The sequence below is a fragment of the Ochotona princeps genome, chromosome 9 (assembly GCF_030435755.1).
Source record: "Ochotona princeps isolate mOchPri1 chromosome 9, mOchPri1.hap1, whole genome shotgun sequence".
In the NCBI taxonomy this organism is placed as follows: Eukaryota; Metazoa; Chordata; class Mammalia; order Lagomorpha; family Ochotonidae; genus Ochotona; species Ochotona princeps.
This window is the reverse complement of record NC_080840.1, coordinates 72,293,375-72,320,576: the sequence shown is the minus strand read 5'-3', so window position 1 is coordinate 72,320,576 and position 27,202 is coordinate 72,293,375. Positions and strand designations below refer to the sequence as shown.

Genomic DNA, 27,202 nt, shown 5'->3' with positions numbered 1-27,202 from the left:
TCCCAATGGCAGTTCTCACACACACCAGTGGGTTGTTGGCTCAGGTTGACTTTGTCCACCTTCTGTCCTGGCGAGAACAGTAGCCTTGCTCAACCGGCCACACCCATTATGGTTCTTGTTGTTGGGTGTTGTAGTTCATTGCTGCCTGGTCCACATTCAGACACAGCTTTCATGTAGTTCAGTGGGAGTCAAGACGTAGTCTGGCCTGTTCTACACCCAAACTGGCTTTCACGAGTACCAGTGGGGGCTGGAGTTAAGCCCAATCTGACATTCTACCATCCCCATGCACACCCGTGCTGGTGCAGTCTGTAACCATATATAGCCACACCTGCTGCACTCAGTCCTAACTCTCATTCTCGCTAGAGGAAATCTCAACCCAACTGGGGTGCCCCCTTAGCTCCCCAGCCAGGCCTGACCCCATCTGCAGTTCTAGAAGTGGCCAGCAGAGATTGCAGTTCCACAGGGGTGAGCCCACATTGTCCCCACAGATTGTGCTATCAGACCCACTTCTCTCACTCTTGTTCTCCCCTCTAATCCACTTTGGTGTGGGTCCCATACATACATACACATGCCATGGACTTGTCAACGGAAGTGCCTCAGCTGTAATTCCTAACCTGGGTGTAAAAACCACAGGTCACCTCCCACTGGAACCTGTGTGATCCCATCATCCCCATGTAAATTAAGACCATCTAACCATGAGGGTGTGTCTCCCGGCAGCACGAGGGGCTCAGCCCAACACCTTCAGTGCCCAGACCACCTGGCTACAGGTACCTGTGCAGGTCAATAAACCTAACCTCCAGGATGGGGTAGTCCTGGAGACCCGCCGAGCGTAACTCCCCAAATAAAGCCAGTGTGCTCAACTATATGTACAGGCACCAGGGTCGAAAAGCCTCCAAGCAGGGGGCCTTGAAGGCCTGCCACAATAGCCCCTCCCCCACTTAAAATAATCTAACTCACTTCCTTGTTTCTGTCCTGCGTTCAAACCCACTGTTATCACAAAGCAGTTCAGATCACACCATTCCTTAGCTTCAGGTTCAGTGGTCTGCCATATCCTCGTTACTCTGGTCTTCGCGATGATCTGCCATATCCTCATTACTCTGGTCTTCGCGATGATCTGCCATATCCTCGTTACTCTGGTCTTCGCGATGATCTGCCATATCCTCGTTACTCTGGTCTTCGCGATGATCTGCCATATCCTCATTACTCTGGTCTTCGCAATGATCTGCCATATCCTCATTACTCTGGTCTTCGCGATGATCTCCCATGCTTTGGAGCTGTCCCCATCACTGCTACCTCCCTCACCTCTGCCTACCACTCTGCTCACCCTCTCCAAATGGCCTCCTCGCTGTTCTGTAAACACAACCAACATTCCTCTCTCAAGACCTTTGCTTTGGAAGTATCTTCCAAACCTGGAACACTTTGCTCAGAGTACCATTGGCTCTTAATTTCTCAGAATCCATCCTATATAAACAGACATTCTATCCCCACATTAGCATGTCCTGTGTGCTACATATTTTTCTTCATACACAATATGCATCATGTGTCATATGACATGGATGGATCAATCCCTCTGGGTACTATATTCAAAGTGCCAAGATGGCCTGTTTTACCCATTATGATATACATGGCCCTTGGAATAAAAACTGGCATGTGCCAGGAGCTCAATATTTATGGAATGGGGAATTTAATCATTCAATCAAAATTAAGGAAGGCAAGAGTTTCAAGAAATGGTCACCAGTATGTAATATGAACAGAAACCAAGATATGGATTGAGGGGGTTTATTCATCAAGTAGAGCGCTTCCGGTGCAATGCTGCTGCTTAATGAAAGGCTCTGGGCTGATGGAAACCAGGAACTTGGAAAGGAAGACATTAAACTCTTCCGGAAATGGAAAGCAATGACAGTGCACAACACTGACAATGTATTGGTTGTACACTTCAGAATGGTAAATCAGAAAATTCCATGTTAGGTATATCTTATCACAATAATATATATATAAAGAATGAGGATCCTAAAAGCCTTGAGTAACCATTCTTAGGCACTAAGAATTATTACAGTCTCTATCTGAAGCTATTTTATTTTTCATGTTTTTAAACAAAGAATTAGAATAAGTGGTAATTTGGGGGAGGAAGCACTGCCCATTTTTAAAACATGGTTGTCGGGCCCGGCACCGTGGCCTAGCAGCTAAAGTCCTCGCCTTGAAAGCCCCGGGATCCCATATGGGCGCCGGTTCTAGTCCCGGCAGCTCCACTTCCCATCCAGCTCCCTGCTTGTGGCCTGGGAAAGCAGTTGAGGACGGCCCAATGCATTGGGACACTGCACCCGCGTGGGAGACCCAGAAGAGGTTCCAGGTTCCCGGCATCGGATCGGCGCGCATCGGCCCATTGCGGCTCACTTGGGGAGTGAATCATCGGACGGAAGATCTGCCTCTCTGTCTCTCCTCCTCTGTGTACATCTGTCTGTAATAAAATGAATAAATCTTTATAAAAAAAAAAACATGGTTGTCTTTAGTTCAGGCTGTTGTAAGACAGAATCAGACTATTTGGCTTAGACAAGATAAATTTACTTCTTGCTGATATGGAGGTTGAAAGTCCAAGATTCAAGTGCCAGCAGAGCGAGTACCTGGCGAAGGTCTTTTGCCTGCTTTGAAGATGCTCAACCACCTGGGTGGTAGCCTTACCCAGCAGAGAACAGGGAAAGAAAGCTCTCCTCTCACCCACTAATGAGGGCTCCATCTCATGATCAAACTGTCAAAGGCCCCAGCTCTCAGCAGCACCACACCGGAGGTTGACACTGCAACATACAAATCTGGAGGAGATGCAAACGAAGTTAAACAGCAAATCTGTCAGACATGCTTTCTAAACCTGACTTTACACGTTCTTCCCATTAAATGTTGATCTGGCCAAAAGTATTTATGCGTTGATGCCACCAGTTATAATTCTTAAACTGTTTTTCTTTGGTGATATCTCTGTGGGTAGCGTCTTATGTCAGGCTTCCTGCAAAACAGATTGAGACACAGATCCCTTTCTTGGGAGCTGACCTTAGTAACATAGTCTGTGAAAAAACACAGGAAGCTGAACTGCCAAGAAGAGCAGAAGAGCAATGAAATGGCCGTGAACTCCCCCCTAAGCTACTATGGAGCAAGAATGGGCCTTTGGAATTGTCAGCGTGACGAGTGCTGGGCCTGGGAACCTTGCACTGAGAAGATGTGGCAAACCGGCCAGCCTGGGAAGGGAACGGGACCTTGGATGAGGCAGCTGCTCCTCGCAACGGAGGCTTATTCTCAGGGAGGGATCTGATTAGGACAGCAGGGGACGCTGCTGCACAGCTGGGAAACAAGCACAGCATCCTGAAGGAGGCAACCTGGGGCAGAAGGAGGCAACCCACCATCATTAAGGCAGGCAACAAAACTGCCTGGTCTTCATCATTTTTTTTTTTCTTGAGGACGTTATGCCCAAGAATAAGTACAGAGCAAGATATAAAAATGGATTTCTGCCCAGGTTCATGCATGATGCCTAAGCATGGAGCCAAGAAACACCACCTTGATTTATATAGTTGACTATCTCCTCTGACAGAAGTGGTCCCAGACTGCCCAGGGATGACAGACTGGCTCAGCAGTCTGAGATGTACAGCTGCCCAGGGATGACACCAAGTATAGAAATCTGATAGTAGTTCCTTTCTTTCAGCAGATTTCAGTCTTCTAAAACCTATGATGAACAGTAAAATATTTTTTAATGTCGAAAATTGATCAAGAGGACCTGGCATGGTAGCCCACTGGCTAAAGCCCTCACCTTGCACATGCCAGGATCCCATATGGGCACAAGTTCGTATCCCAGTGGCCCTGCTTCCTATCCATCTCTCTGCTTGTGGCCTGGGAAAGCAATCAATGATGGTCCAAAGCATTGGGACCCTGCACCCATGTGGGAGACCTTGAAGAAGCTCCTGGCTCATGACTTCAGATGGGCTCTGCTCTAGCCATTGCAGCCACTTGAGGAGTCAATCAGTGGTCAGAAGATCTTCCTCTAAGTCTCTCCTCCTCTCTATATATCTGACTGCCCAATAAAAATGTTTAAAATTTTAAAAAATTGATCGAGATAATCCTAAGGTGATGACATTTGAACTGTTATTTGGTATACATACAACGTTTGATAAACGCAGTTTTGTTTCAAGATTTATTTATGTTTCTAAAAGTCAGAGTTAGAGAGTGACAGAAATAGAGAGACAGACAGCAAAAGAGAGAGATCTTCCATCCACTAGTTCAACCCCAGCTGGCTGCAATGGCCAGGCTTGAACCAAACTGAAGTCAGGAGCCGTGAGCTTCATCCAGGGCTCCCATGTAGCTCGGGAGTCCAAGTATGTGCCATTTCTGTTGCTTTCCCAGACACATTGGCCAGCAGCTGGACTGGAAATGGAGTGCCCAGTACATAGCACCCATGTGAGATGCCAGAAGGGCAGGTCACAGCTTAACTTAATATACCACAAGCCAGCCCCTGAACATTGCTTTTTGATGGCATGGTGGTCTGCCAGGAATCCGATATCCTACGCTAGGAACTACCACTCTAAAGTCTCAAAGGGAAAAGGGCACTGTGATACAGCGGGCTAAGCTGCCACTTCCAATGCTGGCATCCCACACAGGAGCACCATCAGGCAGTAACAGATGCCCCAAGCATTTAGGCCCCTGCTACTAACATGTAAGACCAGGATGTAGTTTCTGTCCTAGCTTCAGCCTGGTCCAGCCCTGGCTCTGCAGCCATTTAGGCAGTGAGCTAGTAGATGGAAGATCTCCCTAATCTCTCCCGTTTTCTAAAAAGATTTTTATTTTTGTTGGAAGGACAGATTTACAGAGAGAAGGAGAGACAAAGATCTTGCACCTGCTAGTTCACTCCAAAATGGCCTTGGCAGCCTGAGCTGAGCCAATCCAAAGTCAGGGCCAGGAGCTTCTCCCAGGTCTCCCAGACAGATGCAGGCTCCCAAGGCTTTGGCTCATTCTCTACTGCTTTCCCAGGCCACAAGCAGGGAGCTGGATGGGAAAAATTAACTTAATTACAATATAAATTTTTAACAGGGGAGTAAGATGTCTAGAATAATCTTTCATTTTGTAACTGTAGTTTGATTGGTTACATTCTGAAAAAAGAATGACACATTTTCTCTTATTCTTTCTAGAAAAGGGTCTGTATGATGTGAATGATCTGCAGAAAAATGTTTCCATTGCTTCAGCTGGGACATGGAGAGAGGCTTCAGGGAGCTGGGCTCCTGCTGATACGGACCAAGCTGACAAGGTCGACGGGCTTTGCAAGTTTGCAGTGAGTCACCTGGAAAAAGCAAAACACCAAGATGTGACCCTACTACACACCTCTTGGTGTCACCACAATGAGTTTAGGTGATTTATTACATTTGATCACCATGATTTATGTTAAGACAGATTCAGTTCAGTCACAGATACGTATTCCTTGTTTACTATGGGCTGAATTAAGCTCTAGAGGCATAAATAGCAAACAAACATAGACATAGTCTTTGACCTTTTAATCAAGTGAGAGATACACATCAAATAAATCATCATCCAAGAAATGCAGTACAAGCTTGCAATTCCTCAGGCAAAAATACTATGGGGCCAGATGTTTCCCCATTCAAATATAACTGGAACAGTCTGGGTCAGCATTCCATATTCACACTTACTAAAATTCTATAGCAAAGCATATGAATAATCCTATACAACAAGTTACATAAAAACACCAATAAACCCTCATCAATTTAGGTACAGTTTTAGCATCAAAGAATGCTGTTGTGAATTGATAAGGGAAAAAAAATCTTTCTGGTCTTCTGAGCTTTCCTGAGTTGAGACCTTAAGACAAGGAACCATAAAGCTGTATGAGAGGCAGGAGCAAGGGCATGTGGGAAGATACAGGACTGCCAGAGCACGTGGAGGGGAGCGACTGGCCCAGCGCCAGGGTCTGAGAGGGATGGCCTAAGGCAAGGCTCTGTGAAGCTCTGCAAGATGCAAGGCAAGCACTAGAAGGGGAAGAAGCAAAGCATTCCAGGAAGATAACACACAGCACAGAGAGAGAGGGCCACGGGCACCACTGCAGGACTGACAGGGGCCAACTGCAAGGACAGCCTGCAGGACAGAAGCACTGACAACCGCACAGGGAAGCCAGGGACCAAGGGCTGGACTGTGTAAAACCTAAGTCTCAGGAGCCAGGAGATATTCACCAAATCTACTTATTTTTTCTCCAAGACACTGTGTCACACTTCCCAGCAGCTTTTGCAGCTCCCTTGAGTCTGGTTTACCAAATGTGGCTGTGTTTTCTCTTCATTCACCACTGGCTGGCAGGTTCAGTGCACCCCAGTAAAGGTTCCAAGAGCCCAAGGACATAAAAGGGCTCAAACAGTAGCGGAAAACAGTAGAGTGGTGTTTTTTAAATACTGACCCCATAAAACTCCTATCAACTACAACTGCCTACCCAGCAAGGACAAAATTTGCAACAGAGAAATAAATAAAAACACTTTGAATAATCAAAGACTGAGTTCATCCTTATCAGTCCCTCTTTGAGGAAAAAAAAACAGAACAAGAAAAGATGCTAGAAATGAATGAAAGTATCATTGTAAACAGATTAAATTTTCTAGTTAAAAGACAATATTGGGCTGGATTAAACAGATAATCCAGGGCCCAGCATAATGGCTTATTGGCTAAATCCTCACCTTACAACCAACCAGGATCCCATATGGGCACTGGTTTCGCGTCCTGGCTGCTCCACTTCCCATCCAGCTTCCTGCTTGTGGCCTGGGAAAGCAGTGGAGGACGGCCCAAAGCCTTGGGACTCTGTACCCACGTGGGAGACCCGGAAGAGCTGCTGGCTCCTGATTCAGATCAGCCCAGCTCTGGCCATTGAGGCCATTTGGGGAATGAAATAGTGGATGGGAGATATTTCTCTCCACCTCTCCTTCTCTCTGTAAATCCACCTTTTCAATAAAATAAATCTTAAAAATAAAAAAGAGAGAAGGCTGAAAATCATTACACTAGGTACTGAACTAAAACACACATACACAAAAAAACATGAGAGTAAATAGAAGAAAAAATGTAGAAAAGAAATCAGAAAATTTCAAAACAAAACAAAAAAACAGAACAGAATCAAATGTTAATTTTAAATGCTTATCTTTTTTTTTTAGTTGGAAGGTCAGATATAGAGACAGGAGGAGAGGCAGAGGAAATATCTTCCATCCATTGATTCACTCCCCCAGCAGCCACAATGGCCAGAGCTGAGCCAATCTGAAGCCAGGAGCCAGGAACCTCTTCCAGGTCTCCCATGCAGGTACAGGGTCCCGAGACTTTGGGCCGTTGTAAACTGCTTCCCCAGGCCACAAACAGGGAGCTGGATGGGAAGTGCAGCAGCCAGGACCAGAACCGGAACCCATATCAGATCTTGGTGTGTACAAGGCAAGGACTTTACCACTAGGCTACTGTGCCAGGCCCAAAGCATTTCTTAAGTTTAAAAATCATATACTTATATAGTATATACTTAGATAATATGTGCTAAATTTTAAAAGTATGTTATTACTATAATTCTATGATTATCATATATAAATTATGCTATAAATAACATATTAAGACTTACAAGTATATATCTTATACTTCCACGTCAATCTCATATACTCTAACTTCTCAAACACATCTCAATATAATTTATCTAGTGATTTCCAACTACATGACACTGCTTGCTCAGGTCATGCTTCTGACCTACCTGCTGTCTGAAAGGGGTCTAGTTCTGAGCAATGTGCATTTTCAACTTTATGGAGGCTGAAAATGGAGCTTTGTGATCTACTCATCAGACATTGAGAGGTATGGCTTCTCATGCTAAGTGCCTCAGAATATTATCCCATTATGAGCAAGTTCTATACAACATAAAACACAGTAGGACATTCCTCTGAAAATGGGAATAAGAATTCAAAGCATCTTTGTAATTGTGGAAGTCAAGATCTAAAATATCTCTTAAATAAGCTAAATTTATGGGCTGGCTTTGTGGTGCAGTAAATTAAGCTGCCATGTGCAATCCTAGTATCCCTTACCAGAGCACTGGTCTGGTTTCAGCTGCTCTGCTTCCAGTCCAGCTCCCTGCTAAAGCAGCCAGCAGACGGCCCAAGTACTCAGATACCTGGAGCTCATGGCTTTGCTCCAGTCCAGTGTCAGCCACTATAGCCATCTGGGGAGTGAACCAACAGACAGAGGATCTCTTTCTCTGTTCTTCCCTCTGTCATTTTGAATTGGTACTGGAAAATCAGATAAATAAAATAAACCTTTTCCAAAAACTGGAAATTTTCACAACTAATCTGAAATGAGAGGTTGAACTGAGAGAATATGAGTCTACTAGTTATTTTTACAAATATTTGAGTTGCCCTGTCACCTGAGGAAGAAAGAACTAATTTATAGCAGATTGTGAACATTTACTTATTTACATATTTACAGCTGCTAAGTAGAAGCAAATTAGTCTTATTTTAGTTGCCGAAGTGAAACAACCCACCTGTATGACCTCTTTCTCCTGTACAGTCACAGTCAAGCAGATCGTGAGTGACACAGGCTGAAGCTTCGTGGAACGTGAACAGATTCTTGAGTTCCTCCACTGAGAAGTGAATGTGCTCGGATGTCTTGGATAGGTCTACAACAGCCCCAGAGAGGCCCTGCTTGCTGATCTGCCTCTGATAGATCTTTTCTTCTATTGTACCTGGAGAGCAAACACCCATTAGGTTCCCTTCACACCTTTATGTCTGTTACTACTGTAAGGTAAAACATACTTATTGGCATCAACTTCACAAGATGATAACATATTCCTGACATTAAAGCACACCTTAATGAAAAATAACGGCAATCCTTCCAAGGCTGTATATCTCTGGCCACAGAGAAGGGGCTTTACCTGTGGTCAGGAGTCGGTAAATGTGCACAGGATGTTTCTGACCGTCTCGCCAAACTCTAGACATGGCCTGGAGAAGAGACAAAAGATTCTCAAGTACAGTACAAGTTAATTTCCCTTTCCACGTCAGAAATATATATTAACATCACGAATTCTAGATCTGACACATAAGTTCAGAAAACAAGGGCTAGGCAACCAGAGGAATATCTTACTTTCCATTATTTTTCTAGTGGATCACAAGGTGCTAATAACGCCTCATGGAGGAGTGCTATGCGACAGTGAGAAGGTACACCTTGATTAAAAAATGGGGCAGCAAATCTCAACAACATAGATGCAAAGCACCAAGTGAAGCATGGGCAGGGAAGCCTCATTCCCAGTCCACTGGCCTGAGAAGCTCCTAGACAGAGTACCTGCAGTCAGCTTAGGCTCTAAGCACACCCCTGAGGCTTTAGGATTTATCATAACACTGTGCAGTAAAGGATTGATATTCAAACCCTGCATATTCCAACAATAAAAGTCTGGCCTCCAAGTCACTCCTATGAGATAACTAAGCCCTTGGAACATCCTGCTGATCATGAGTGTTTTTGCTGACCTGAAGCCTTGAATCATAGACAATAATAGATGTTAACAGTGTGACACAGGTTAGGGTCCTGGGCCACAATGGTAGTTGGGAGACTAAGATCGGTCATGCAACTACACCATGCTTACAGGACTCACCATAAAAATTTAACACCAAGGCTCAGGGAAACTTTTCCAGCTACCAATATTATGTATATGTTGTTACCCACTGATGCTTGCAGAAACATGTGCTGTCCATTCAACTTTACTGGGAAAGGATAGCAGAAAACTTGTGATTGGTCTTCCCTAGACTCTGCCCTATCACACTTTTCCTTTAATGATTTTAGGACCCTTTACTACAGTAACTGTGAGAAAAGCTACTCTTCATGGGCTTATAAATTCTAGTATCTTAGGATCCCGTAATACAAACACCAGCTGAGATGTTCCCAATGAAGATGGATGGTACTACGAAGAAAAGCAAAAGCTTGTAATTAAGTATTTTCCTAAGTAAGTTAGTTTTATAAACTTGTTAAAGCACACACACTGATCACAGCATCCACAGCACTTTTCTTCCTTGAGGGACACAAGCATCCCAAAGGCCCAACTGTGGAATGAATAAGAACCTACAGACACACAGGTTTGGGTGTGAATCCTGGCTCTGCCTCTTATAAACCGCAATCTCAGCACAATCACCCATTTCTTCATCAGTAGAATGGGCTACCAACATCATCCTTAGAGGGTAGGTGTGAAGAGTTAAAGATGGGAAGTAGTTGGCAGAGTGCCTTATAGAAAATGGCTCCAGGGCCAGAGCATTAGCCCAGTGGCTAAAGTCCATGCTTTGAATGTACCAGATCCCATGTGGGCACCACTTTGCATCCTAGCTGCCCAACTTCCCTTCCAGTTCCCTAATGATGGCCTGGGAAGAAAGTAGGGTGATGACCCAAGGCCTTGGGACTCTGTACCTACAGGGGAGACCCAAAAGAAGCTCCTGGCTCCTGAATAAAGATCAGCTCAGCTCCAGCCATTGCGGCCACTGGGGGAGTGAACCAGTAGATGGAAGATCTCTCTGTCTCTCCTTTTTTCTGCAGATCTGCCTTTCTAATTAAAATAAATAGATGTCTTAAAAAAAAAAAGAAAGAAGATGGCTCCTTGCACTCAGGCATCATACTTCATCTGAATATCTCCTGAAAATATCTTATTTCCAGTCATTCAATAATGTCTATTTTGTGCACAAATATTTTTACCTGGATATCAGTGGCTGGATTCCAATCAATGTCATAGAGAATTAAGTGAGATCCTCCAATGAGATTTAGTCCTACACCACCAGCTTTCGAACTTAACAAAAAAATAAAATCAGAAGAGTATTTACTATTAAAGCCATCAACAATATGCTGCCTTTGAGAGATGGGCGTCTGTCCATCAAGTCTTGTGTGAGCATATCCATGACGCTTGCATACTTCTTGTAAAATATCCAAGGTCTGAGTATAGTTGGATACCAACACCACCCTGTCAATTGAAAAGAAAGATTCATTACATGCAATATAAAGATAATACTCATTTTTTTAGTTGAAAAACAGCATTATAATATTATCACTGATAGTTACTGGACTTGCAGCAATGTCCCTATACAATTAAAACACAGGCATGTGTTTACATTTATTTTAAAGTCAGTATCTCAGCTTCCACTTTGAAGATAATGGAGTAAAGACCCTTCTTTTTCATCTCTCTGAAGTCATCATCATAAAACAAACAGGATAGGGCCCGGCGGCGTGGCCTAGCGGCTAAAGTCCTCGCCTTGAGCGCACCGGGATCCCATGTGGGTGCAGGTTCTAATTCCGGCAGCTCCACTTCCCATCCAGCTCCCTGCTTGTGGCCTGGGAAAGCAGTCAAGGACCGCCCAAGGCTTGGGGACCCTGCACCCGCGTGGGAGACCCGGAGGAGGTTCCTGGTCCCGGCATCGGATTGGCGCATACCGGCCCGTTGCGGCTCACTTGGGGAGTGAAACATCGGATAGAAGATCTTCCTCTCTGTCTCTCCTTTCTGTATATTCGGCTTTCCAATAATAATAATAAAATCTTTAAAAAAAAAAAAAACAGGATAATGCCTGTGAGGCTTTCTACCTCGATCTTAAATGCAAACACTAGAACCACCAGTTGGTTGGGAGGAGCCTCCAACATGAAGAGGACAAACCAAAACAAACAAGAAAAATGGAATCTGAATGATACAGAACAATGGGAGGAATAGAAGAAAACTTAAAGAGAAAAAAACCCACCAACTTCAGAGATCACATTCACAAGAAGAGCATGCAATTTTTAAAAAAGGGTAAGTCAAGAACAAGGAAAGTAATTCAGAAATGTATGACAGTGTTCAAACTAAGCCTTAACAGGAGAGCTGAAGGACAGTAACAAGCAAGCTTCCAAGAAACAAAAAGAAAAAGTAATGACTAACAAGACAGAAAAAAGGATTACAGCACCAATTTTTGAGCTTTAGTGTCTGAATGATAAAAATGCAAAGAAAAAAAAAGTGGGAAAGCATTTTAAGACTGAGAAGAAATATTTTCCAGACATGGGATATAGAATTTAAAACATCTACACTGAATAAAGTAATGACTCATGATGGCACATTGATAATTGCAATTCATGGTATGAGGAATGAAGAAACAATGCTAAAGCATTCATGGCAGGGGGAGGTAAGTTATGTGCAAAGCAACAGTAATCTAAAAAGCATCATACTTAAAAGCAACATTTAAAAAGATGTATTTATTTTTATTTGAAAGGTAGATAAACAGAGAGAAGACAAGACAGAGAGAAACATTCTTCCATCTGCTAGTTCACTCCTCACGTGGCCGCAATGGCCAGAGCTGCACTGATCCGAAGTCAGGAGCCAGGAGCTTCTTCCAGATCTCCCATGTGGATACAGGGTCTCAAGGCTTTGGGCTGTTCTCTGCTGCTTTCCCAGGCCACAGGCAGGGAGCTGTAAGGGAAGTGAAACAGCCGGGACACGAACAGGCACCCATATGGAATCCCAGTGCGTGCAAGGCAAAGACTTTAGCCAGTAAGGTCCTCTAAAGCAATTTTAAAAGCTAGAAGACATGATTTCAACCAAAATAAATTTGGCCTAAAAAGCCTCCATTTTAGAACAGTTTATGCAAAGTAATGTAGCCCCTGTTCGTAAAAAAGCACCACCTAACTGATGTGTATACAAATCCCACCCTAACCAAAGAATACACCCTTGTAAGCAAGCCACTGTGTCTTAGCTGATCACAGTAGCTCAATTTCCTGCCAGAGACTAAAAGCCTGCCCAAAACACAGAACCTTATATGGCAAATACTACATTCAGCCAATCAGGTGACTTTTGTGTGTCACTTCCTTCTCTCTGGCTTTGCACATAACCTGTAGGTGGGGTAGGAGTAGATTTTCAGTTGTCTGTGGTCTGGGATATTACCTATTTCTAGAACCTTTTTCTGCAGTCAGACATTGTTCAGTGTAGCAGATCCCCATTTTCCTTACAACATAGGTAAAGTACTGCCCTCACAACTCAAAGTGCTGAAACAGAATAAAGACAGTTTCAGACATTTAAGAATTCAAAAAGCGTTATCTTCTACCTTCTCCCTTCTTAGGAAAGTGCTGTAAGATGTGCTATAGCAAATGGGAAGCCAGGAAATAAGAGATCCAACATAAATGAAAAGAAAGAGAATTGGGGGTGGATCAAGACACAACAAGGCAACGATGTATCAAGATTAAAGAACAGTCAGTTCAAACTGTAGCAGAGAAGAAAAACAATGCAAAGGAAACTGAGAGACTAATATGAAAATTGTATTGAAAACTTACTGAAGGTCACAGGAAGACTTTTGGAACTGTTTTAAAAAAGAAAAAACCACCTCAATTGTTGATATATGTCTTGTTAGCTATAAGCCAGTCTACACTACCCGAAAAAAAAAAAACCAGCCAAGTTCAGCAAAATTATGCTTTAACGTTATATAATGCTAAATACTATAACGTAAATAGACACGAGACAGCTGAATAGTACTCTATAGCCATTTTAAAGTGTATAGAACCCCGTCGTGTATAAACTAAAATTGAAATGTCAACGAAGGAGTCACAGGATGTGGCAAAGAACTTGCACATTTTTTTTAGCATGTTGGTTACTCAATACTACATCAATTAATTCCATAACATTATAAATTGTTGTTGATGTTATGTAAGGGCTTTTAATTGATCAGGATGATATTCTGCCGGCTCTACCTTCAGACCAGAGATGGTCTCCCCAACAAGCCAATGAACTTATCTGGACAATAAGATGCTGGACTTCATGCTTGGTATATGCTTGCAATGAAAGAATCTCAACTGAATTTGAACTGTGGTTATGCAACAAGGTGGAGGAATCCACCACGGGGGGAGGGTTTAGGGAGGGGTGGGGGGAATCCCAGTGCCTATAAAACTGTGTCACATAATGCAATGTAATTAATTTTAAAAAAAAGAAACAGATGGAGTTTTTGGCAACATGTGATAGATTGTGGATCCTGCTCTTTGCTATCCTGCATTCTTGATACAGTTTTCTTGCTCTGAGAGCCTGAAAATGATTTCCCAACCTCTAATCCTTCTATGAATCTTACAGTTCCCACTTTAAATCTGTTGGTTTATGTGCATAAAATCATAGCTGCTATTTTAAAGCTCTGTGGTAGAAAATAACAGAAGAAATAAATGTGGAACAAGGTTCCTTCAATTAGTGGAAGTCCACAAACACAACCTTCGCTTTGTGCAAACATTTTTCCTGGCATTTTGTAATTAGAATAGACCTTATTATGTCAATCTATTGCAGAGCCTTCAGGTGAAGTCAGAGCCCTAGACACAATATGTAAGATATGAAGGATATTGAAATTGAGGCATAGTACAATGGTTCCATAAACAACTTGCTAAAAATAAAAAAAAAGAAAGGATAAAAACTTGGTTAGCTCTGATTGGCAGAAGGGAGTATTCAAGAAAGGAAATGTAATCACAGTGAACAGGCTCAATCACGAACAACTGAGTCACATTAATGAAAGTATTAAATGGTTGTTGAAGCAAGTTGTGATGTAACTATCTTGGAAGCATGATAGTGATAGGAGTGAGAATGATAAAACCTCTTTAGTCACAAGGAGTCATCACATATTATTAAGAACAGACTAGACACATGATGTCAGCAAATGACGGAAAAGAGAGCTCACGTTCTTTTGTCCCACATAATCAGTAAATACAAACATGCTACAGGTTCTCTGGAACCAGTCACAGATCTATTGAAACCATGAAAATGCCCAATCAAGAAAAAGCCAGATTTCAGGTGGCAGCTCATTTTATTATTATTGTTTTGTAATGTTTATAAAGGAAGAAAGAAATGAGAGTTTAAGTGAAAGAGGAAGTGAGGTAGGGAAGCAGACAGATCTTCCTTCCTCCCACCACTGGCTCACTCCCAAAATGGCCACAACAGCTCTGGCTGGGCTGGGCTGGGTTGAACCCAAGATCCAGGAATTCCATCCAGGTCTCTCCCCGCCATGTGTGGCAGGGACTTAAATACCTGAGCCATGATTTACTATCTCCCAGAAACATCAGCAGGAAGCTAGATCAGATCGCAGAGGTGGAACTCGATCCCAGACACTTAGATAAGGAATGCAGGTGTCTCAAGGCCACTGTACCACATCTACCCCCTTACCTGCCTTTGCATAGGCTTTGGCATATGGAAACCAAAATCTCAAACAGCTATTGCCAAGGATCTTTTTAAAAATATATATATATGTTACTTGGTTTTTCATAAATAAAATTTGACATATTGTTAATAAGTTTATAAAATGGGATATATGACCATGCCCCTAAGAAAAAAATAACTTATTTCTCGTGTTTTCTAACTTAAAAGGGAGAGATGGGAAATAAGGAAACAGTGCAGGCTAAAATTCTATGGGTGTTTACAAGCAGTTAAGTCAATGTCTTACTTCTCCGTGGGCCGAAGTTCATGGATAACTGCTAAGAGCTTGCACAGAACCTGCAGCTTTCCCGACTCCTCCTCAGCAAACAACAGAGGGTTATAATCAGCAGGGAACACAGTTAGCAAGCCTCTGTACAAACTTCTTTCTTCATTTTCACTGCAAGATGAGCTATATTCTTTTTCCTATTCAAAATAATGATTGTTAACATTTGTTCATGTTTATTATTACTTTTTTAACTAACAGTGGAAAAAATGCTACAAGTCCAAGCTGTTATGCTAATCATTACAGGCTATGATTCGGTCATTTTTAAGAAAATAAAGGTAACACGCATCCCACTCATCATAACAAAGCAGTTCTAATGCAAGCTCACAATGCCAGTGCTAGTTCTCACGTGTAACTTGATGGGACGGCAGTAGGGAGGAACACACTATAGGTTGAGAAAAACAAGACAAAAGAAATACAGGGCAAGTAGCAATACAAATCCAGTCCTCTCCAAAACCCTAACTCAGCCATTATGGGCACCTCTTCTCTTCTTCACTCTCTCTCTTGATTTGGGGGTTTCACACAGCATCTTCCAGGTGATACTCAAAAACAAGTGTAATGGTCTTAATGGTTTCCTCTGTAAGAAGGGCACTTCACGACTAAAGTAACAGAAATCCATTCTTACTTCTGTTTGTTACTAGTATTTATTTAGGATGATTTTATTTCAAAGTGATTATCAGACCTCTGAAATGCACCCTCCAAAGCTGTCTTGCTGATCGAAAGACATATAAATGAAGATCACAGATGTAAATGTAGATGGTTTTTTGGGCCAAATTTTTAAGACTGGCAGGTTTCTCACTCTTTCCCATATGTACCAGATTTATTTTTGAAACTGTTCCACCTACAATCCCTACTGGAAATGCCTTCTCGTGTTTCTGCCAAATTATCCCAATCCTATCAATACATGAGGATCAAACACAAATCAGGGTTTGTACAGTTTCCACTGAGTCTTCACCTTTTACCTTTAACCTTATTTAGTTGATCAGTTAACTATGGACTTAAGTGTACTTCTGTAATTTTTCAGGTGTGTAGTACGTTTTTATAATAATACATGACATACTTTAAGATAGTGAAGCCCATGGTACAAGATACTAGGTATAGAGAACTAATTTTAATTTGGCTTACTGCCAAATACAACGATATTTAGATAAAGTTGCTGGATTGTCACTTGGAAGCCAGAGACAGTATTGCGGCACAGCATGTTGAGCTGCCACATGAAATGCTGGAATCCCATTTGAACGCAGGTTCAAGACCTGACTGCTTCACTTCTAATCCAACTCCCTGCTAATTCACCTGTGCCTGGTCCCCTACCGCCTATGTGGGAGACCCAGATGCAGTTCCTGGCTCTGCTCTTGCCCAGCACCAGTCACTGTTATCATTTGGGGAGTAATCAGGTGCATGGAATGTATTTCTCTACCTGTCTACTTCTGCCCTTCAAATACATAAATAAATATGCTTTAAAAAATACCTAGAATCAGAGTCAGTATCTTGAAGTAGTAATAGCCTAATCCTCTGCCTGCAGCACTGGCATCCTATACGGGCACCAGTTCATATTCCACCTGTTCCACTTCCAATCCAGCTCCCTGCTAATGGCCTGGGAAAGTAGTGGCAGGATGGCCAACTGCCTGAGTCCTGTACCCACATGGGAGATCCAGAAGTTGTTCCTGGATAAGGAATGGCTCAGCTCTGGCCACTGAGGCCATCCCAGGAGTGAGACATTAGGTAGATATCGCCTTCTCTTCTTCTCACTGTAATTCTGCCTTTCAAATTAAAATATATATATATATTTTTTAAAAAAGGTAGAATCTTAAGATATTTAAATAACTGGAACACATAGGGGAGATAGATGGTTGGTGACTGCTTCTGGATTTTTCTGCTAAAATGCCTAAACTTGAAGAGGTCATCAGAGACCACACAGCCAGCTTTGGACCAGTCAACTCTAGCCTCTGTGGCAATCTGGGGAGTGGATTAGAAGATGGGAGATTTCTCTCTCTCTCTTTCTCTCTCTCTCTCTCTCTCTGAGTGTGTCTCTGTATCTTTTTCAGACAGAAAATAAATCTTAACAACAAAAAAGATGGTAATTCTAAGGGGGAAATAAAAGAAGAAATTAAAGGGCTCACAATTTTTTTCTTTTTTTAAAAAGAGATGGGGCTAGAGACAGAACTAACCCAACAACTGTACCCACATGTGTGTGTGGCGGAGGGGCTGATGTGGGCAACTGCCTGACCCAGACCCCTTACTGGCTGGCACACAGAGGAGTCAGATCTGGGGTCACCTCAGATGAGATTTCTTTGAGGACCCCTTCAACTAAACCACTAAACTCAGAACACCAACTATGGGGAGGATCGCAGATCTGTGATCTGACCATGAATTGCAAGTGTCAGAATGGACCTCCTCAGCTGCTGAAGATGGAACAGTGAATAGCATGCCGAGACTCACAAGGCAGGACATGGCAACCAGTTCATTGAGGCCTGCACAAGATGCCTGGTACCATGCAGGGCAGAACAAATTAGACAACTCTCCCAGCCAAGCGATGACAGCAAGGATCTGGGCAATGTATGTCAGGAAATGGACTGTAGAAGGACTTCCTCATCCTTGCAGGAACTAAATCAATAGCATTTCAGAACTACTGAAACCACTTGAGCAGAATCTTCAGAGCCTGCTCCTCATGGGGGATCCTGGGATGACATCTAGTGGCTGTCCGCACCCCCGGGGTACTAATGCAGTGACGACGCTGGGTGCAGCTTCTCCCATTTCCCCCCAGACACAGGAACAAGAAAACGAAAAATTGGAAACAATGGTCTCACCCACCTTCCCCTATTGCTCAACCCTTCCCACCCTAATCAGCGGTCCACATGGGTATTCATCCTTCTCAACTAGGTAAACATTATCAAAAATAAATTTTTTTAAAAAGATCACACTGAACCATACTTCCTAGCCAAAAGATAAAGATGGTAATAATAGTACCTATTCCTTACAGTTTTAGAAAGAATAAACTAACACTAAAAAGCACACAGTATTTGGTATGTGATTATTAAGATAATTTGTATTTTCCTCTTTGAAATGTTTGGAGTCTTTGGAATTCCATGTAACAATGAAACATCACTTTGATGAGGAGAAAACAATGAAACGTTAATGAAAAATTTTGTTGTTTCTTAGAAAAAATAAAAAAAAAACCTCAAGGACTCTATTAACATACAAACAGAAAGGGAAACCAAATCAAAGCATTAAAGGGCATGGAGCACAAACCTGGAAGGTTGTGTCTTCAGCCTGGCTTATCCCAGTTCGGTTCTATGACTGTGGCTGCAGACCAGGAGGCCTCAGCAGGCTGACAGTAGAGCCATACGTGACGGGCCACAGAGCTTTACGAAAGCCCAAAATGCAGTATCAGATCAGCACCATCTTCCCTTTTGGATTCCCACACCACAGAAACATCATCTCATATCCTGGGCGCAGTTTCACACGCTTACTCACCTTTGCAGAGTTGAACAAAAGCGAAGGGTGATTGCACAGCTTTTTAAGCGCTCCTATACATAACAGATGAGGACTATTCTCCGACAATCCTTGAAGACAGAACCTGACAGCCTGAGAATTCAACAGCTTCCGATAAAGCTCAACTTGCAGTGCTCCTGGTCGACAAAAGACTACATTCTCTATTTTAGGTGGAAGATATTTATTTATAATTTCCTGAGTTCTTCTAAGAACAAAGAGTCCAGTGAGGCAAGTAAGTTCAGCTGCTCTTCTCTCTCCTAACTCCTTTTCTTCCTACAGAAAAATAACAGACTTAAATAAAAGCACTACAAACAAAAACAGCTACAATGAATAGGAATGTTAAGGATTGTATAATGTGAAACCTATTGTTGATTGCTTGTCACTAGATTTATTTCTAATAGGAGGTATGAAATACAGGTATGGGCATGGGAAAAAATCATGATTTCTAAAATGTTCATTTTAATTAGAGGAAGAATATTTAATTGTAGGAAGCTACAGTGTCATGACTTTTCCTTGTTTAACTGCTGGCACCATGGACAAATATCAGAAATCACTAGTGTGCCAATCACATTGTTCTAAAAGTAAGCTTGTATGTGACTACTGTAATGGTACATAGTCTTAACATCATGAGTTAAAAACCATCAAGCAAATTTTCTGAAGCAAATGTTCTGATAAGTTATTGACCCTAAAATTAAGCCTAGAAGAAATTAAAAGCATTATATACTACTGATTCTTTCAAAACAGTTATCCATGAAATAGGAGCAGCCACACAGTGAAGCGGTTAGGTCACACTTTGGACACTCGCATGCCCACATCAGAAAGATTAGTGTGGGTCTCAGTGATTCTACTTTGGATCTGGCCAAGGAGCACTCTAGAAGACAGCAGAAGACAGCTCCAGGGCTAGAGTCCCTCTCACCCACAGACACTCAAATTGAGTTCCACGCTCCTGCTTTGGCCTTGTCCAGCCCAGCTGGTGTGGACATTTGGAGAATGAACCAGTAAATGAAAGATTTCTTGGGGCCCGACAGCGTGGCCTAGTAGCTAAAGTCCTCGCCTTGAACGCACTGGGATCCCATATGGGCACCGGTTCTAATCCCGGCAGCTCCACTTCCCATCCAGCTCCCTGCTTGTGGCCTGGGAAAGCAGTCGAGGACGGCCCAATGCATTGGGACCCTGCACCCGTGTGGGAGACCCGGAAGAGGTTCCTGGTTCCCAGCTTTGGACCGGCGCGCACCGGCCGTTGCGGCTCATTTGAGGAGTGAAACATGAGATGGAAGATCTTCCTCTCTGTCTCTCCTCCTCTCTGTATATCTGACTTTGTAATAAAATAAATAAATCTTAAAAAAAAAGAAAGATCTCTCTCCATCTGTCTTGACCTTTCAAAAATATAATAATAACAAATCATTAGCAAGGAGCTGGTTTGTATAAGAGCTGAGACCGGAGACAGAACTGACCCAGTAATTGCAACCAACAATGTGTAGGTAGGCTGATGCGGTGATGGACTGAGCCAGCCCCCAGCTGCCTGCTAATGTTTGCCTTCGAAGAATCTTTTGAATAAAGAATTTGACAATGAGGCTTAATATAAATTCCATAGGTAGTTACTTGTTTCTATGTAAGCCACTGACAATTTTGGTCTCTGTCTCTTCCTATCTTTGAGTAACCCTAACTTCAATAAATCTTTAAAACAACAACAAAAAGTCAAAATTCATTGTTATTTCTTCACAGTATAGTTCTAGAAGCATTATTGCCAGGACACAAGAATGCTAAAGTCTTTAATAAAGAATGCTAAAGTCTCTAATATATATTCTCAGACTTTCCTCTGTTCCAAGGTACATCAGAACATACATGAGATAATATTCACATGCCTGCTTTTACTGTGCCAATTCAACCAACCATAACACCAAAAAGAATGTACAAAAGTGGGCCCGGCGGCGTGGTCTAGCGGCTAAAGTCCTCGCCTTGAAAGCCCCAGGATCCCATATGGGCGCCGGTTCTAATCCCGGCAGCTCCACTTCCCATCCAGCTCCCTACTTGTGGCCTGGGAAAGCAGTCGAGGACGGCCCAATGCTTTGGGACACTGCACCCGCGTGGGAGACCCGGAAGAGGTTCCAGGTTCCCGGCATCGGATCGGCGCGCACCGGCCCGTTGCGGCTCACTTGGGGAGTGAATCATCGGACGGAAGATCTTCCTCTCTGTCTCTCCTCCTCTGTGTATATCTGGCTGTAATAAAATGAATAAATCTTAAAAAAAAAAAAAAAAAAGAATGTACAAAAGTTACTGCGTGGCTATTTTGGTTTCCTGTTTTGAATATACATAAGAATGAACATTTTACACATTTATTCTTATTTACAATTTTTGTGATGTGTTTATGAATTTTAGACAGAGGAGGATATCATTTTCCTAATACAGGAAAAGATGAAGGACTGTGGGAAAAAGAGAGCTCACTATATTAGTTTAACTTTTTCTAAATTAATATTCAACTAAGAGATGATCTTCTAAACATGCTGTTCTTTTGTTAAAAAAAAATAATAACACATTTTACCAACAAAGACACAACACACACAAAGTAAAAGGATGGAAAAAGCTATTCCATACAAATGGAAAGCAAAATCCAGCATGTTTATTTATGCTAAAGTCATACAAAACAGAATTTAGCACAAATATAGTTAAAATGGACAAAGAACATTATGTAATGATTAAGGGATTAATTCAACAGGAAGATGTGGATGATGGTGTATGTATACACACCCAATGACAGGGCACCTAACTATAGAAAACAAATGTTAATGGACCTAAATGGAGACACAAACCCCAGTGTAATAATATTTCCATCAATAGACAGATCAACTGTATAGAAAATCAACCAAGAAATAGCAGAACTAATTTACACTAGGGACCAAATGAACCTGATAGCTACATAACATTTCAACCCACAGGTGTAGAATACATGATATTGAAATATTTTCATCAGTACACAGAACTTTCTATAAGATAGGCCTAATGTTAGGCCATTAAAAAAGGCAAACAAAATTCAAAACAATTAAAATCATACCATGTATCTTTTCTGACCACAATAAAATAAAACTGGAAATTAACAATTTAAAAATTCTAGAAATACGCAAACACATAGACACTGAACAATATGCTCCTGTAGGAATCTGTGTCTATGAAGGAATCAAAAGAGAAATTTAAAAATTATTGGAAATGAATGAAGATGACATACAACATATTAAAACAAGATACACCAAAAGCAGTGTTAAAACAAAAGTTCATGGCAATTACTACACCACGAAATTGGAAGGGCATCAGATAAATGTTCTAACAATGTAAGTCAAGGACCTAGAAAAAGAAGGAAAAAAACCAAACCCCAAATCAGTAAGAGGAAAGAAGTAACTAAAATTGGAGAAGAAATGCACAAAACTGAAACCAGAAAAGTTACCGCCCCCAAAAAACCAATGAACTGAAGAGCCAGTTTTTGGAAAAAAAATAGTAATAATAAGCAAGATTGATACATCATTGGCCCAAAAGGAAGGGGGGAAAGGGAAAGAAAAAAAACAGATCAAAATTAATAAAATCACAGAAGAAAAATAAAATGTTACAAGATATCAGAGAAATAAAAATAATTATCTGGAATGACTACAAACAGCTGTATGCCAACCAAATGGAAAATCTAGACTAAAGGAATGGATTACTCAACACATACAATCCCCAAAATGGAGTCATGAATACAAAGTATATCTGAATAGACCAAAAACTAACACAGAAATTGAATCAGTATTAAAGACCTTCTCAAAAAAGAAAAGCCCAGAACTGGATGGCTTCATTGTTAAATTCTACCAAACTTTTAAAGAACTACTTTGAATTATTCTCAAACTATTCAAAACAATTCTTCCAAACTGCTTTAATGAAGCCAGTATTACCTTAATTTCACAACCAGAGAAAGAAGTATGCAGGCATCATTCAACACACACAAATCAACAACTATGATACATCACTTTAACAAAGTTAGAAACAAAAATCATGATGTAGGGAAAGTATTTGAGAAAATAAAATATCTTTCCCTGATAAAAAAAGAAAAACTTTAATGAAATTAGGTATAAATGGAATATTCCTCAACACAATCTTGGCAATATAAGACAAACTGCTGGCCAGCATCAAATTGAATGAGGGAAAAGTTGGACACATTTTCATCAAGATATGGAGCCCGACAAGGATGTCCATTTCTGCCACTTCTATTCGATATAGTTCTGGAAGTTTAGTGAGAACCATCAGGCTTGAAAAAGAAATCAAAGGGATATAAATTAGAAAGCAGGAAGTCAAGTCATCCCTGTTGGCAGATGAAATGATTCTAAACAGAGGAGAATCAAGAGCCTCCACTAGGTTCATTGGGAGGAGTGAAGATGGCCGACGGAGTTAGACCGATGTGACCGAGGGTCCTAAAAGTTAGGGACGGGAGCAGTCTGAAGCAAGCCGGACACTAAAAGAACCGCGGGGAACACTGGGAAATTCCCCAGTGCCACCACGACTGAGAAAGGCAGCACACAGCAGCAAAACTACGCGAACAACTGGGATCAGCATCCTGAGAAGGACAAGGAAGGTGCCCCCAGCCACGGAGACTTGAGCAAAATTTGGTGAACAAAATTCGGGGAGTCACTAACACAGGGAAGTCACTAACACAGGGAAGTGCCCGGCCTTAGCAGGAAGCGAGGGGCAGGCGGTTCTCGGGAACAAAATGCGGAGAAGGGTGCCCAAACTGAATTCGGAAACAATACTCAAGTGTAGGGTGCCTGAACTGATCTCGGGAACAAAACCCAGTGAAAGGTGCCTGAACTGAGCAATTCACAGCAGACTTGGATCTGGGCAGACGGGCTGGAGAGGGCGACGAGGCACAGAAACAAAGAGCCTGGGTGTCCCCCATCCCATCTGGCTCTTGTACTTGTCAATGGGTATTAAAGCTTAGTTCCATCTAACCAACTCAACCATCCAGCCCTCACAGATGTTGTTGAGTGCCTCTCTGTCTAGCCACCCCAGCCCCTGTCCTAGTTTTCATGCCCTCCTGTGGGAGTAGTAACCCAAAAAGGGGGAACCCACTTTTTCCCTCCCAGGTCTCTCTCAGTCCTGGTTTATACACTCTTTAGGTGGTTCTGTGATTTGACTTGACAGAATTAGTCCCCAGTGCCAGCTTCTGCCAGCTGATGCTGCGAGCAAGCCCAAACAAAGTACAAGAGCCAAATGGGATGGGGGACAGACTGGTCTACTGCTACACATACTGGCAAACCAGGGTAGGGGGCGGGCCTGGTGGGGGTTATTGTGGGTCGCCCCGACTAGGCTGCAGCTCCCACTGGTTGATGTAAGGGCCGAGTATGTGCTGGGCAGAACCAGACTGGACTGCAACACCCATTGTTCCAGTGCAACTCGGGACCGAAAACAGAACCAACACAGCAATTGCAACCACCAGCTGCTTGGGGTGATGGACTGTGCCGGGCACTGTGCTTGCTAGAACATACAAGAATCTGGTCTGGGAATACCTCAAGGTTTCTTTGGAGATCTCCCCAATCAAACTGCTGGACTCAGAACTCTAACCAAGAAAAGACAGAAGACAGAACAGGTCAATCATTCATCTCGGCTATATGTTGGCAGCGAAATATGGGGCAAACGGAGACTTTATGATGGACCATATCAATCAGTGGACGACCTCATCGAATGAAAATGGCAGCGATTCATAACTGGAGAACTATTAACACCACTCGAGCAAATATCTCAGAGCATGCCCCACATCCGGGACTTGGGGTGGGCAGGAAACCGGGTGGGGCTTCACCCTCAATATCCCCCTTTACCTCAGACACATGATGGAAACAATATGGACATAATAGTATTACCCACTTCCCTATCCCCCTGAACCTTTTTTTTTTTAAAACGCAATTAACTATGTAAAGATTGTCAACAACAATAAAATAAAATTAAAAAAAAAAAACTAAAGAGCCTGGGTGATCCTGGGAACTGGAACTTCCCAGCACTGGGCAGTGCCAATCCCAGGGCCACAAGAACCCCACAAAAGGGAGACCCAAAAGCTACCATAATATCGCCCTGTTTTAAAGAGCCCACAAGATCGCAGCCTGAAGAAGTAGGGGTAGGGGGACCCAGATGCCACAAAGAAAAAAAAAATTAGGTCATCAAGACCTCAGGTCACCCACTAGGTGGCAGCAGAGGTCAAGGGTGTGAAGCCAGCAATACCTTATATCACAGAAATGTGGAGGGGTCACAGGAAAATAAATGAGTCAGAGCAAGGAGCCAGTGCCACCCCAAAAAGTCACCAAAAGGCCTGGTCAATCGCAAAGATTACAGATGAAGAAATTGACGACCTATCAGACAAGGAGTTCAGAAAAATAATTATGAAACTATTCAGAGACAATGAAAAACGATGGGAGGAACTTAAGGAATTCAAAAACCACATGATCACAGAAACAAAATTAGTCAAAAATGAGATCCTTGATCTGAAGCACAGAGTTGAGAGCCTGTCCAACAGAATTAATGCAGCAGAATACAGGATCACCGAATTGGAAGATTCCCAAAATGAAAACAGGCAGATTATTACTCAACTGGCAAAACATTTGAACAAGGCCAATAAGGCCATGCAAGAAATGAACGAAAACATCAAGAAGTCAAATATCAGAATTATAGGCCTTCCAGGAGGAGTGGAAAGAGAGACAGGTATAGAACCGGTGCTCGATGAAATTATACAAGAGAACTTCCAAAACACTTGGAACATGAATCCAGCACAAAACCAGGAAGGTCAGAGAACCCCCCCACAGATTTGACCTCAAGAGATCCTCACCCAGACATGTGATACTCAACCTCCCCTCCAACGAATACAAAGAAAGAATTCTGAGACAAGCATGAAGCACAAACAAGCTTACATTTAGAGGCAGGCCCATCAGGATCACCGCTGACTTCTTAGAACAGACGCTTGAAGCAAGAAGGGAATGGAATAAAGCCTTTCAAATCATGAAACAGAACAACTGTCAACCAAGAATAATATGCCAAGCAAAAATCTCATTTGTATTCGAGAATGAAATTAGATACTTCCATAGCAAGGAGAAACTAGAATATGCTAACAAAAAACCAGCCCTACAAAATCGCCTTAGAAATGCGCTAATCCCAGAGAAAAAGGAAGCAAACCATTAGCAAGGATAGCAAATGTGAAGACCGTCCCACTAAAGTCCACGCAAGAAAAGACAATCAGATACGAACACCCACAAAAGCACGCACACATGGCAGGACAAAATCACAGTCTCTCAATATTAACTCTTAACACAAATGGCCTAAATTCATCAGTCAAAAGACATAGATTAACAGATTGAATCAACAAACAAGACCCAAATATTTGTTGCATCTAACCAGAAAGGATGCTAAGAAACTGAAAGTGAAGTTATGGAAAAAGATATTTCATGCCAATGGACAAGAAAAAAAGGCTGGTGTAGCTATCCTAATTTCAGATGATATAGACTTCAACGTGACAAACATCAAAAAAACACAGAAGGACATTTTATATTGTTGAAAGAAATGGTCTATCAGGAAGTGATTACCATCCTTAACATCTATGCCCCAAACTCAGATGCACCCACCTACGTGAAGCAATTACTTATAAACTTAAAGGGGGATATAGATGAACATACAATAATCATGGGAGAACTGAACACCCCATTAACACCAATAGATAGATCAATGAGACAAAAGCTCAACAGAGAAGCTACAGAGCTCACACAAACAGTAGAACAACAGGACGGAGTAGACACATATAGAACCTTTCATCCTAAGGCGTCAGATTATACATTTTTTTCAGCAGTGCATGGCACCTCCTCCAGGATAGTCCATGATAGGTCACAAAGCAAGTCTAACTAACTTCAAAAAAATCAGTCATACCATGTACCTTCTCAGACCACCATGGAATGAAACTGAAAATCAGCAATTCAAAATGCCCTAGAAAATACGTAAAGTCTAGGAGGTTGAACAATATGCTACTAAACGAACAATGGGTTAGAGAATAAATTAAAGACAAGATCAAAAAATTTATGGAAACAATGAAAACTCAGATAAACATTCCAAAACTTGTGGGACATCACCAAAGCAGTGTTACGTGACAAGCTCATTGCAATCGGTGCTCATGTCAAGGCCCAAGAAAGGCATCAAATACAGGAATTAAGCACACATCTCCATGAATTGGAAAAACAGCAGCAAAATGACCCCAC

At 42.2% G+C, this 27,202-nt stretch overlaps 1 protein-coding gene across 2 annotated transcripts in view; it reads right to left on the bottom strand.

Moving 5' to 3' along the window:
- Positions 1-5,037: 5,037 nt before the first annotated feature.
- RAD54B (RAD54 homolog B) overlaps positions 5,038-27,202 on the bottom strand; it is a 97,942-nt gene continuing 75,777 nt past the window's right edge. For both annotated transcript variants that reach the window (XM_058668790.1, XM_058668791.1), the window contains exons 10-15: positions 18,936-19,226; positions 15,426-15,601; positions 10,705-10,966; positions 8,906-8,972; positions 8,516-8,716; positions 5,038-5,311 (exon numbers count right to left, since the gene is read on the bottom strand). In XM_058668790.1, coding sequence (XP_058524773.1) covers positions 5,091-5,311; positions 8,516-8,716; positions 8,906-8,972; positions 10,705-10,966; positions 15,426-15,601; positions 18,936-19,226 — 1,218 coding nt within the window. In that variant the 3' untranslated portion in view covers positions 5,038-5,090. The remainder of the gene's footprint in view (positions 5,312-8,515; positions 8,717-8,905; positions 8,973-10,704; positions 10,967-15,425; positions 15,602-18,935; positions 19,227-27,202) is intronic.